Source organism: Cylas formicarius, unplaced genomic scaffold (genome assembly GCF_029955315.1).
Source record: "Cylas formicarius isolate icCylForm1 unplaced genomic scaffold, icCylForm1.1 PGA_scaffold_8__14_contigs__length_24414737, whole genome shotgun sequence".
NCBI lineage: Eukaryota > Metazoa > Arthropoda > Insecta > Coleoptera > Brentidae > Cylas > Cylas formicarius.
Window position 1 is genome coordinate 5065757 of NW_026844361.1, and position 14831 is coordinate 5080587.

The 14831-nt window shown below is 33.5% G+C and overlaps 1 protein-coding gene across 8 annotated transcripts in view; it reads left to right on the forward strand.

The window, feature by feature from the left end:
- The window catches only part of LOC132706374 (chloride channel protein 2), a 54971-nt gene that overhangs the window by 33542 nt on the left and 6598 nt on the right, over window positions 1-14831 (forward strand). For 6 of the 8 annotated variants that reach the window (XM_060677673.1, XM_060677678.1, XM_060677677.1 and 3 more), the window contains exons 3-5: window positions 9993-10257; window positions 10312-10440; window positions 10495-10602. In XM_060677673.1, the coding sequence (XP_060533656.1) occupies window positions 9993-10257; window positions 10312-10440; window positions 10495-10602 (502 nt within the window). Of the gene's footprint in view, window positions 1-3474; window positions 3800-9992; window positions 10258-10311; window positions 10441-10494; window positions 10603-14831 lie in introns of those variants that run through there. The other 2 variants (XM_060677672.1, XM_060677679.1) reach the window with 1 other exon arrangement.

Below are 14831 nucleotides of genomic sequence, written 5' to 3' on the forward strand. Positions count from 1 at the left end.
GGTCCATCTCGTAGGAGGTCTCCCTATACCTCTTTTATGCATTCAAGGTCTCCACTCATCTTCACTTTGCTCTTGTGATATGTTCTATTATTATATGTTACACGTTTGTTCTATGACGAATTTCTTTGTTTCTAATTCTCTTCTCTCTTAAGGCGAAGGCCTTGAAGATATCTCTTAGTTTTTCATATGCCTCCCATCCCAACTATATTCTCGTAGTTAGCTCCACTGCTTATCTCCGCTCAATTTCACTTCATGGCCCAAGTCGCATATTTGTCTGCCAGTTGTATTTGTTTCCTTTGGCTTCTATTTGTTGACTAAGAATAATATTTGTCATCGTTTTGGTCTTCAGATAGTTTATATGTCTGCAGAGTTGTCTGCTATGAGAACTACATAATCTGCATGCAGGTTTATAACTTGTATGAATCAAGCTGGGTGTCACCTTGTTTGATACCTCTCCTGATTGGAATGTGGAACGGAATGGACTAGTCTCGTCGTGTAATCTTATGGTTGATGATTGGTGATTTTTTCATAGATATTCTTGATCGCTTTTGATTATCTATGAATGTCTTGTCAGTGCTTTGAGGACAACAGATAATTCAACTCTGTCGAAAACTCTATGGAAGTCCACAAAAACAAGAACCAGCGGTCTGTTGTATTCTGTGGTCTTTGCAACTAACGCTTTTAAACACTGTAATTGATTCCTCGCTATTCTATAATTGGAGGTCTGTTCTTACATCTAACCCAAGATGAATGCAAGTAAAAACTTAAAATAAGAATAAGAAAAAAGAATAAAATTACAAGATATTAAATAGAAAATAGAAAACTAAATATGGTCATTTCAGAAACAAATATCAGGACTCTCTTAAGAATTGTTCGTTTTTGAAGAGGTTTAAAATTAATTGTTTTCAAAAATTTAGAAATTGTTAAAATATTACCAAAATTTCATTATTTATATTACCCAAACTGTGGTGTTTTTTTTTTAAATCTCGTTCTTTGTTGATGAAATGTTGACAAAATTTTTGTACGTTTGTTGTTTTTTTGTAAAAAACAAATTCTGAAATATACGATGCACGATGGTACTTCCAGAGGAATTTTGAAAAGTTAGCATAGGTTGAACAAGTCTGTACCAGGTCTACGAAGGTGGCCATACCAATTTCAAGAAGCTAACTGCCAAGTTTAAACCAATTGGATTGCCTTCTTCTACACTTACACTTCACACTAAATCTTCGAAGTTAGTTTAAGTTTGTCTTTCTGGCTTCTTTTGGTCTCTTCGAAAATTTTATTATAAATATGAATAACAACCACATACAACCAAATAGGATGAGGATAGTATTTCATCTTCAAAGCTCATTTTCAAAACGATAGTAGACCACACTCTTAAACTAGTAATGTAGATTGACACAACAATGTTTTTCATTGACACAGAAACGATTGACAGGTAGTAGATTAGAAATTGAATTACGACGCCTTAATCTCTTTAAAGAGTGATATTGCTGAACTATCTATAGGCACTATTTAATTATCGAAGAGTTAATATTTTTGTTGTGTTTTTTTTTATCAATTGTTTATTGTTCATTGCCAAATTAATATTTGAATAATCAGGATGATTATATAGACAATTGATATTTCTTAGCGTTTCATTTTTGTATGCCTTTTTTACCCTGTGAAAAATTTAATACTGTTTCTTTAAATCCCCACAAACCTAATTTTTTTAACACTGGCATTAAATTTTTAATTATTTCGGAAACTATACATATTTGGAATCGGAAGTCGCCTAATTTTTCGTGATAAATCGGATAAAATTATAAAAATAGTGGGTTTTCCTTTGAAATAATGGACTTTGTAACTTTTATAAAATATAGTTTTTGTTTTTCATTTTTGATCACTCTATCCAAAATATCCACTAAATATATGACAATAGGCCCCCCTTCACAAGGAAACGATTCAAAATTTACCGAAAACATATCGAAAAAATATATATAGACATTCCTCCAAGGAATCCAAAATTCAATGATATTAAGAGCGTTTTATTTAAAATAACAAAACTGCAACTTTTTCACTTAATTTTTTTCCATCGTTCGTAGCGAGTAGGGTCCTTGTAGGATTGGAAAGGCTTAGCGACTTTTTTTGAAAAATTGCTTTTCGCTTTCAATATGGACAATTTTGCTGGCGGCACTTCCATGAAAGCTTGGCGATCGTATAACTAACCAAATATGAGGCTGTCGGTTAATTAGTTGCAAGCTGATTGAGTTTTTTAGAAAACCTTTATTTTGCTCCAGAAACGCTTTGTGTGCATGTGCTTGAAAGATGCTTGACCGTTTACAAAAAATTTTAATTATTTTCATAAAACTTCTTTATAAATCTTTTGTATTTGTCCTACATCGGTTCTCCAATTATCTTTCAGAGCCCAACTGAAATTGACGCGCATTCTATTCTATAACTGCTATACTGTTGGAGCTAAAGCAGGAACATTGTTGATTTCTATGGGTTTTTGTTTTTTTTTCTGTAGAAGAATTTATTACATGCAAGAATTTTAGTTTGGTTGAATAATATTTGATGTTAGGAAACTGCTGATGAGTTTATTTGTCGTAATCTTAAGGCTCTTACATGTTTCTTAGTCTAGTTGTAATTTTTCGTCCCGTTTCTCTAATGTATTCCTTGCGGCGTTTACATGGAATGTTAGAAACTCCTTAAATTCAATTTTGTCTTTTAAGGATCAAATATATTAAGAGATTAGTAAATCTGATTTTCTCATTATTTCTTAAGACCTTTTATGGTCGGTGATGTTTTGAATGTAAGGGTTGACCAGAATGGCAAGTGTGGGGTTGCTTTCGCACTCATGGTGGTGGTATTTTGTGATGAAACGCACTAATGTGGAAATTGTTAGAGAGAAGAACAGATGTTTTGGGTTCGGTGATCGGGTTGAGATACTTTTATGGCAAAACAAGATTGTTAATAACCGGTGATTTTTGGGTCGGATGATGATGTTACAATTATATCTAAGTCTCTAATTCAATGATGAAACGTATGTTAGAATGTATAGAGTTTAAAGGGCTAAGAAAATCTCGCAGGGATTCTTGTCCATGAGGTCAAATAACAAAAGTATCTTCTCAAAAATATAATCTTTTAAACATTTTAATTAATTTAAATTCATGGATATTTCGATTTTTGAAATGTGTAGTGGAAGTCGCCTTTGAGCTACCGTTAAAAAATATTAGGAAAACTTAGATAGAAAAACGTTCGAATTTTGCTGCGACCGCCGTACCGTTTATCAATTTTTATTTTTAAACATGCATTATTAACTAATTCTGAGTTAGCAAATTAACGGTGAGCAGGTAACCCAACACTTTACGACTGTTCTTTACAGCAGGCTCCGCTTCAAAGTCAAAGCAATTTAAATTTCCACCTCTAACGTCTTTAAAACGTTTAAGCAATAAAGAGGCACTAGTTGAGAGCCTTTCCTCTTGCGTTTATTCGCGGACGTGATTTGCGACTGCAAATTCCCGTCCAGTCGCGTAAAAAATAATCGCGGTGATTCCAGCAAAAATCATCAGTCGGGTGCAAAGTGAATTGTAAAGTGTTTTTCTTTCGGTGGTTATTCGATGGTATTTGGTCGTCGTTCGTTTATATCTCAAACAAAATGGACAATCCGTTCGACGAGCACGAGATCGAGACGACGGATCAGGAGTGGGAAGAATTCGCCAAACTTCTCGGCAAAAAGAAAAAGCAACAAAAGTCGAACGTCGCGTTTTATCCGTTTCCGTCTCCGGAGCAGGAGGAGGAATATGTGAGCACTTTGGTGAGCGTCCGAGCCACTTAAATTTGGACCAAATAATAACCGTAACAAACAACGTAATCGGTTTAGCGTATTAATTCGATTATCTCGATAAGCCATAAACGTTTGAAGATTTGATTTGCCGCTTATCGATATCAATTGCCCACCATTGCAATCGGGATTGGCGATCGATACAGGGTGGCGCAAAATTTGTATTAATACTCATTTTGTATGAAAATATTGAAATAAATTGTGCTGATTCGAATTTGGAATATATATGCAGTGTGTTTCACTTAAGAACTGCACAGCTTTGTAAAATCTTTGTTTACGGTTTAAATTTGATATATTTTTTATTGAATAGATTTGTCAAAAATGCACGAAAACGTTATTTTGAACAGAGAAGTACTATTGGACATTTTTTAACTAATAAACAAAAACCAATTTCTGTCAGTTTCAATACAGGGTCTCGATATCGTTTGCTCGCTATAAGCTGGCTATTAAAAGCTTTCTATCTTCAAAAAGTTATAGTGCTATCTATAGACATTATTTAATTATCGAGGAGTTAATTTTTTTAATAAATTGTTAAATGTTTATTGTTATTACCTTATTTTTTAGTGATAAGTCTGATAAAGTTATAAAAATATTGGGTTTCCCTTGGACTCTTTAACTTTTATATAATTTAATTTTTGTTCTTCATTTTTGATCACAAAATATATACACTTAATATGTGATAATAGGCCCCCTTTCACAAGGAATCCATTCAAAATTTGCCTAAAGGTATTAGACTTATGGGACATTATACATGAAATATATATGACTTTCCTAGGGAATCCCAAGTTCAATGATATTTTATAGATTTATATATTTATTTAAAATAAGAAACCTGCAAAAATATGCGATTTTTCTATTTAACTTATATTTTTCTATCGTTCGTAGGTTCTGAGTTAAAGGAGTAGGGATTGTTGATATCGTTTGCTCGCTGCTTAAGGCTTTACATCTTTGTAAAATCTTTAATTACGGTTTGATTTTGATACATTTTTTTGTTGTTTACTGAAAAGCACTAACTACCAAACAGACTTTAAAACGCTGTATTTTTTTAAAATTCTGATCCAACAATAAAAATAACAGAAATATCAAAATTGATTGACGTCGGTATATATTTTTATCTATCACGAACGCAAACAAAAGAAAAACAGTTAGTTATATGCTCTCCCATATTCCAATGATCGCGGACTTTTTCCTCAATTTAACTGATATGTTAAAACGAGTGACATAAAGTCCACAATAATCTTTGATGATAGGGAACTGCTGATGGGTTTATTTGTCGTAGTTCTAAGGCTCTTTCATGTTCTTTGAGCCTAGTTCATATTTTTCGTCCGGTGTCTCATGAAATACTGGAAACCCCTGGTATCTTAAAAGAAATTTTGTCTTTGACGAATCGAATAAGTTGAGAGATTTTTGGACAAGTGGTAATTCTGGTTTTAACGTTATATTTATTACGAACTTTTGATATGTGGCCAGTAATATGTAAGGAACAGTGACAAATGTGAGGTTGCTTTCGGGCTCATTGTCTTTTGGAGGTTTTTGTGAAGTGTATTATGTGATGGAACGCTTAATATCCCCAAAGGGAAATTATTGAAGGAAGAGCAGATGCAATTCTGGGTTCATTGATTTGGGTTGAAATAGTTTTACGCCTCTCTAAACAAATGAGTTGATAACCGATGATATTGGGGCCGGATGGTGACGTGACAGTGCATTAAGGTATCGGTCTGTGTGCGTAGGTTTCCTGTAAACAAAATGACCTAATGTTATGAATGGGCGATTATTATTAGATACTAATAAAATACTAAAACGTGACCCCGAGGCCAAATAACAAAAGTAATTTAGATGAAAAGCGTCGAGGGCTTTCTTCTTCATAACTTCCATAAATCTATTCGCGATGATTGTTATTTGTTCATAAATTTTACCGTTACAGGGGAAATATGTTTAAAACAAGCATTTACGTCGAAGCTAAACAAAATTCAACAATTGTCCGTTCTTGTTTTTTGTCATATTTTTTTCTTCGCTCCAAATATTTTATGGTTCCTTTCCAGCTCTACTTTTTAAAAATTTTGCTGTATAACTACATACCATCATAGTTTCCACCGAATAATTTATAGCACCATAAAACCGCGGATATCTTTGTATGTGAAATGCATTCTAAATTTGGGCTATCGATCGACGACAAAAATCATAAATGCAATTGTTTTATCTCGGTCTTTTCCAATAAATAATTATAATTAATTCTTTCACTTATTTAGAATGGCAGAAAATCCACGTGGCGAAGAAAATTCCAGGTACTTTAGGTAATTAGCTAATTGTATCGGGATTTCTGCAAATGACTCAAATGTGTCAAGGAAGCGAACAATGAAATTATTTCATAAGAACTATAATCATAAAATTATTAACATAATTCAAGTAGTTGACTTTTCAGAGTTGTGCAGTGAGAAAAGCGATAAGACTAGAACCCTCGTTGGCCCTTCTTGCAATTCGACATAAGGGTGAATGATTTCCAGAGTTATTTTTTTTTTTAAAAGAATATTAAAAAATTCACTGCATGGAATATTAACTAACTTGAGGTATATTTAAGCAAACCAACGGGATAACCTCAGAATTATTAATGTTAGAATTAAGAATTTTATACAAAAACCAGATATCTTCTCTGTACCAAAGATTTAACTTGAATTATATAAATCTTATAAACCTATTTGAATTTTTCTCACATAGATATAGCGTAATTTGGATCCCCCATAACACTAACCAAATTTCGGTTGCTAAAAATAAAAGAATTGTATAAAGAAATAATTCATTTGATATTTTCAAAAAATCGCGGATCTACGTAACACATAACCTAACATTTTACAGGCACTATGTGCAATCATATCTATATTCAAGTCGTACAGAATTATTTTGAATCTATCAGGATGTCGAAATCACGAATTTGTTCAATCTCGGACAAAGAGACATTTGGAATATTATAATAAGACGTGAAATTAATTTTATTGCGTGTAAAGGTTAGCCACTAGCATTTAACCAAATTTAAAAACAAACTCTTTTCGTCACAGAATTTCACCAACCTGTCTGGATCACTTTGAATCTTTAGAATATCAGTGATATCTTGAACACTTTTAAATAATTTTAAGTCGTATGATTAAACCAAAATTTGCAATGATAAAAATATGAGCGGATATTGTAAACCTTGTGGACTCCAGAAGTAGGCTTAATTGAGTCGGCGATAAAACCCTCAAGTGAAAAGTTTGTGACCTTCCCTTGATATATATTTTCTGAACATAAGCTAAAGCCATTGAGGAAGTCAGACCAAAGAAATGACATGTCATTAAAGATAAGGAGAAAATGTGGGATCGTGACTACTGGATAACGTCAGGAGATAACAGTTCCTCAGATGAAGAAAAACATCATTTCTTATAATTTAATAATGTTTAATAAAAAACAAGGGTACAAAATCTCAAACTATCTTGGGCGATGGGTGACGTCATTATTGTGTCAACCAATAATATTACACATAAATATAGCAACCGTAAGCATTAAACAGGAAGTCAGATAAACAATTTTATTTAATTTGAACCATTTGCAGTTGTCTTAGAATAAACGCTTGCTTGAAAAAATGAAGGGGTTAATTCCTTGTTTAAAATAAAGGTTGGGGAGATATCAGGTCACAATATGGCGGAAAAATAATGTATTTATTCTTTATCTTAAAAATGAAAATAAATGGAACGATTAAATATTACGGAACTATTACTGTATCACACTATCATTAATCTACCATTTATTTTAAACATGGAATCGCCTTCTTATGATTTTCGCATTTGTTTTGAGACACCCTGTTTATATACGAAATGTGCCGATTGAAATTTCTTGATGTCCTTTAAAAATTTTTAAATCAAATTAAAAATTCAAATGGTTGATCTCAAATGACCAAACAAATATATAATCTAAAATTTGCAGTAAATGATAAAAAATAATTGGGCCAATAAACAGATTATTCATTCTCATTCATTCTCTTCTCTTTTCCTTGTCTCGAGTGTGTTGATAACCTTTAAAGATATGCACTCCTAACTAGGGTATTATTGAACTATTTCTTTTAAGATATTTAGCGCATAATTCAAATTGTTTTTTTTTGCATAACTTTAGGTAAATTCATTTTTGATAGTACCCTGTAGTCGCTGGTGCAAATAATAATTTGCTATTTTACTTTCATATTATCTACTTTTTAGTTAAAAAATCTTGTATTGAAACGAATTAATTTTTTTATTAGAATTTACACGGACGTTTTTTTTTTCGTAATTTACCGTTATTGCTAAAGTATTAAAAATAGAAAACAAATTACAGTGATTTTTAATATTTTTTCCAGAATTTGAGTTTTGATTTTTTTTTAATTTGACATTTTTCAATTTTTTCAAATTTCAATAAATGTATTTATTTTAAACCTAAGCTTCTCCATTTGGACTACTTTCAATTAATTTGTCTAATCGAAAAATTATATTCACAGTCAACTAAATTTCGTATCGAACGAAAGGATAAGCGTGGATTTTTTAACCCTGTCTGCCAAATTTAAATCCTTTCATACAGGGGCTTGCCAGAAAACTGGCTGATAACAAGCTTTTATAACTGTAACTAACTGTATAACCAAACTAATAACTATAGTCAGCACGATTTGTGATGGCATAGTCGGCAATATACAAGTAAACCATAATTATTTTCTATTTGCGATGAAAGTGATCCTTTATCTATATTAATTTGAAGTGGTGGCACCTTTATATCAAGTGTATTCTCCTTTTCTCAGTATTTTTTTTATTATATTTTCTGCGTGTGTTATATAACTGATCCAACTTTCTTTGATAACTCTCTAGAATGCTGCCTTCCAAATAAATATTGCTGAAGTATCATCTTGCTTTGCCTATATTTTTATTAAAAAAATTTTGCACTGAGGTCACAACGATCCTATGGCATTAAATTTACAGTGGTATGGTCTGTTCATAGATATAAGAAAGTGACTAATTGCTTTTGAATGGGATTATCCAAGGGTGGTCATTAACATACAATGCAACAAGATTATTACCTAAAGTTTCGGAATTTAAATTCAGGTAAAATTGTGGGCCGTAAGAGAAAATAATTTATGTTTATTAGTAATCATTCTTATTTCGTGTGTAATACAGCGTGTGTTAAATCGTGTGCGAATTATGCAAAAATATGTGCGAGTCTAGTGCATATCAGGAGATGCTCTCGCCCAAATGTAGAAAACACTATTCTATTGAGACTAAGGAAATTATAAACAATGTTTATTGGACTCTCATTGAAAGTGGTGCCAGCAAGCAAGTACCTTTAGAAAAAACGGCCACATTGACGAAAATTCCAACATCAACTGTATGGAAAATTGTGAATAATCCCATTTCAGCGAGGAAAAAAAGAAGCGATGCTGACATTTTCTCGAGTGTAGATGAAAGTGATCAAGATATAATACGACGTAAAATTTACTAGTTATGAGAGGAAAGTTGGTTTAAAAACAAACTAGTTCCAAACATTCCTCCTAATAGCGTAATTGTAATGGACAATGCAAGTTCTCACAGTAGACAGTTGACTAAAACCCCTTCCTTATGTGACAAAAGCAACAATCCAAAACGACATGTATAATAACGACATTTATTTTCACGAAGATTATACCAAAAACCAATTAAATGAGGCTCAACAAAGCTTGAACCTACAAAAGGAATATATCTATGATAATTATGCAAAAAATCTAGGGCTTACAGTTCCATTTTACCACTGTATGTTTAATCCCATTGAACATGTTTGGCACCAACTGAAATCTGCCTTTCGTCGTAACAATGTTTTTCCCCATTTTATAAATAATTTCGTCTGCAGCATACGACAAGTTTGTTTTGTAATTTTTGACAATTTTTAAACATTGTAGATCATTTTCTTAATAATAATTAAAGATGCTTGTATAATATTCGGATAAACCTTTTAATTATAATAACGATAGCTCCTTTCGAAGTGCTACTCCCACCACAGAGTTTAATTTGGAGGTTTTAGGAGCAGCGAAATTATGATAGCCAATTAAAACTATTTACCTTCGAAATCACTGATTTTGCGAAACACTGTCAATTGGCCAATCCCATAAATTGACTTTTGGTACTAACTACCCTATCACTTTCAGATGTATGGCCGGTATAGCCGGCAATTAGGAGAATTTGCGAAATTAGAAGGGCTAAAAGCGGCAGAGAAACGGCGACTGAAAGAAGAAAAGGCTCGCAAAAAGGAGCTCAGAGGATACCAGGGAAAACTAGCGAAATCTATTTCGTTCCTATGGAAACACACGTTCGCGAGGCTCGGCGAGGACTGGGTATTCCTCGCCCTGTTGGGCATCATAATGGCCGTGCTGAGTTTTATCATGGATAGCGGTATATCCATGTGCAATACAGGTATTTGTTACGCTATTTATTTTTAGTTCATTTTGCAATTGGTGTGTCGTGTAGCGAGGATATGGTTGTACAACGACCTGACGTATCATCCCGCTGCGCAGTACGCGTCGTGGGTGTCCCTCTCGGTGTGTTTGATCCTGTTTAGTGCGGGTTTCGTCCACCTGGTGGCGCCGCAATCGATAGGTGGGACGCTCAGCTATACTATAAAACCTACTTACGAGTTGATTTGCGTTTAAGGTTCCGGAATTCCCGAAATGAAGACCATTCTTCGAGGCGTCGCCTTGAAGGAATACCTTACGTTTCGCACCCTGATCGCGAAAGTGGTCGGCCTAACCGCCACCCTAGGTAAAGTTGGAATTTATTCCCGTTTCGCATCGTCAACCATCCAGTCATTTATCATTTTCTTTTCATAGTACCTCTCTTAGGAACGAGTTCTAATGAAGAAGAATTTTCCCGGGCGGTGTCTTACGAGGTATACGCTTTTTTTTGTTATTTTTGTTTTGATGTTTGGCCCCAGCGCGATTAATTTGTTCGCGCTATGCGGCTTTCAATTTCTTTCTTTTTTTCTTTTTCCATCGTGCTCCTGCAGATCACTATGGAATTTCCGCAAAATTGCCTTTTAAATAAGCACTCGAGCTAACCTCAAAGTCATATAAAAAATATAGACATAAAGCCGCATTTTTCGCCAGTTTTTATTTACAGCTAATAATTTACCTCTGAAAAAGGCAAACTCAAAATAACTCAAATAAAAATAATCAAAATAAAAATAATACTTTCCGAAACCCACACAGAATTTACCGGTTAAATGTTACGAAAAAAAGAGTCGTAGGTCGGAATAATGAACGCGGCCATTTTGAATTAACTATAGCGTCTTCAAAAAATATTTTTTTTGGTGTGACATCTTCAAGCTTCAAATCTTGTTATCAGAAATTTAACAAGAGTCTCTTTGTTAACCCATTCGAAAGTTAAAAACTGGGTTAGGTGTACCGATACTGCCACCTCTGATTATTCGCTTGAACTACTGTCCTACCATGCCAACCAACATGTTCCGTGGTTCGTAAATCTTGACAAAACATTCACGTGTAACAAAACGTGTAAACCGTGACAAAATATATATTGTATTGTCTACAATAGGGTTTTATGATTTATTATATTCAAGTCAGTCAACTCACAGAATTATCGCAAGAGAAAAATGAAGCAATGAGCAAACGAAGAGTTGAACACAGTAAAGAGTAACACTGGTTTAACTGCGTAAAAAACCTAAGTTGAACTCGTGTTTTATTGAGTATTCAAATATGTTTGGAAAAGCATTAAAAAACGCTTGATAGAGTCACATATATTTCAGATAAGTGATAAAATGCGTGTGTCAAAATGTTATATTTAATGTGGAATGATTTTTATATTTTCTATCCTGACAGTTCGTAAGGTAAAATCAGAAAGTTTCCTTTGACGAAATAAATTAAAGTTTAATGTGTATAATGGCGAAATTATAAGTAATATGGAAGGAAATGTTACTCATGTCAAAAAACTGGGTGCTCATATTTGCTTGTCTTATAATAACATATGATGAATTTTATCTTTTGATAATATCTCTGTTCTTTTTTTGTCTGCTACAATATAAATATAAAATAAATCGAACAAAAACTGCGACCCAGATTTTTTGAAAATGTTTCTGGTAAAGCAGAAAATATTTGGATGGTACTTGAGTTCTTAAGTAACACGCCCTGTAACAACAAGACAACAAATATGGTTTTTAACCGATCAGGTTAAACTGTACTGGGTGACCTAGGGTTAAACCGTCAAACATCTAAGATCGGTTGTTCAGGTGGAAATGATTTTTTTTTAATTAATTTTTCAAAAATCTCCTTTCTGATTTTGATTAAGCTTGGCACGCTAATTTGCGGTAATAAACGATTTCTTTTAATGCGATTAGAATAAAAGTGTTAATCCCAGGGGCGTCGCAGAGAGTAATCTAATTAATATTTATAGAAAACTTCGTTGTATACTACTTTTTGTTTGAATAATTAACTTTTTTATAGATTAAGCTATTCAAAATACTTTTTGTGCATTTTCGGGTTTTTTCGTGACGCGTTTTGTTTTTGAAAAAAAAAATCCGTCCACGTTCCTGTACCACTTAAAAATGTAATAAATATTACTTTAAGTTACGTTAGGTTTTTGAAAGAGGAAATTTATTTCAACTTGAACATTGGCATTGGAAAAAAATCCGTCTCGATTCATGAGATTTATTGGGGTTCTTTAAACAATAGATATTTCTATACAATAACAATGTTTATCTATTCAGAGCAATTCGGTATACAATGTACTTTACTATTTACAAAACTTCTGAATTCCTCCTGTCGAACTTGCTGACGTTTCGCCAATCGACCTGTTGGCTTCTTCAAAGTTTAACTGAAACTGACCCGAATTGCACTCTGTAGCTACTTTTATACGAGGTGTGTTCAAAAAGTAAGGTGACTTTTAAGTTTTATCCAAAAGTATTTATTTATTATTTCTTATTTTTGACGTATCTGAACCATTCTCTAATATATTATGCTAACAATGAGTTGTGCTGTGTGTTAAAAAAAAAGAATATTTTGGAGTTTTTACGACCGGAAGATGTTTACTGTACGAGCTGTGTTCAAAAAGTAAGGCGACTCTTAGGTTCTAACAAAAAGTATTTATTTATTTATCAAATTTAATATTGTCCTCTTTAAAGTAATCCCCTCAGATATAATACACTTGTGCCAATCTTTTTTCCAATCTTCGAAATACTTTCAATCGTTCAAAACCTCCTCAAGGGGCCATATCCGGTGGATATTATGGCTGAGGCATGATTGTGGTTTTGTTTTTGGCCAAAAAGTTAGACACAAGCAACGATGAGTGAGCAGGTGGATTATCGTGATGCAAAATCTATGAATTGTTTTTACACAACGTTTTTTTCGTATTGTTCCTCGCAAACGACGTATAGCTCTTCATTGACCGTACGACTTTCTGGTAAGAACTCTTGCCCAAAGCTTCGTAAAAATTGTATGGCACGAGCCAATAGAGATGCCGACATCTTCAGCCATTTCTCTAATAGTGATTCGACGATTTTTCAATAAGATTCATTTCACTTCTTCAACGCTTTCATCAGTTATTGACGTGCTGGGGTGTCCAGAGCGAGTTTCGTCATTTTCTCGGCCATCTTGCAACAGCTTCTTATCATCCTCAACATTTTAAGTGTTTCACACAAAATTATATGCCAATTCTTTTTTCCATTTTTTTAAAAGCAGAAAATCGCCAAACACAATCACGTCTAACGCTTCTGTGTCAAAAAAAGTAAATGTGCAAACTGGCCGAAACTAAGGACATGTGTACCAACATAACAAAAAAAAATATCGAAACTCGAATATGCGTAGCCAGCACAATCACAAAAGTCGCCTTACTTTTTGAACACACCTCGTATTGTTTGAGGGAAACGCAAGAACGGTGAAAAGTAAAGACCCGAGACGTGAGTGAGTTATAAGTTCTCTGAATGCTGTCTTTGACGGATCGAAGATGGTGACAGACTTTTGGACAAGCGGTAAATCGGGGTTTGACGTTATATTTTTTAAGAACCTTCGATATGTGGTCAGTGATTTTTTGAAAGTAAGGTAAGAGGACAACAGTGGCAAGTGTGAGGTTGCTTCCGGACTCATTGTCTGTGGACGGTTGTGGTGATGTGTATTTTTGATTGAGCAAAGGGCAGATGTTTTAGGGCTCAGTAAACAAGAGAGTTGATTTTTAAAGTTTAAGGTTGAGGATTAAGGTATCGGTTTGTGCGCGTAGGTTTTCTGTAAACACAATGACCGAATGTTAGGTCTGATTTTCTATTGATAAGAATGGGAGGTTATTATTAGTTTCTAATTTAACAGTGAGACATATGTTAAGGGTGTATAGAGTTTAAAGAAAATCTAGTAGGAATTCTTGAGGCCAAAAACAAAAGTATCACCAACGTAGCGTTTCCGTCATTTTGGTTTTAGATGGAAGGTGTCGAGAGCTTTTTTCTCAAAGGCGATATATTCGCGATTACTGGTGATAATGGAGAGCTCACAGCTGTTCACGACGTTTGTTCAAAAATTTGATCCTTATAACAAAACTATGTTCCAAATAAGCATTTTTCAATTAGGATGAAATGTCAGCGAGTTCGATTCAACAACAATCGACACAAAATGAATCCCGAAGTTCTGTAAATAGCCTGTGGAAGTTTCTTAAAAAAAAAAACAACGTTCTTTGTATATCTATTAGGCTTGTTCCAGGAGAAGATTTACTTCTTGTTATCTGTTGGGACATTTATCACTTAACTTCAATTTTTTTTTCATTTTTTGAAAGCGCAGTTTTACTTACCCCTTTCTCAACAACAAATTCAGAAGCATTAGAAATTTTAAAGAACAAACCACGCCAATAACAATTTTCTACTTTGCGCTCTCCGGACCCTTGGCAATCATCATAGGTTCAATAATGAATTATAACTCTTTCTCCTTACGAAACAGGTGGAAATACTAACAACAGATTGTCGAACATTCATCGTCTTTATTTTTTGTTTACACAACGTT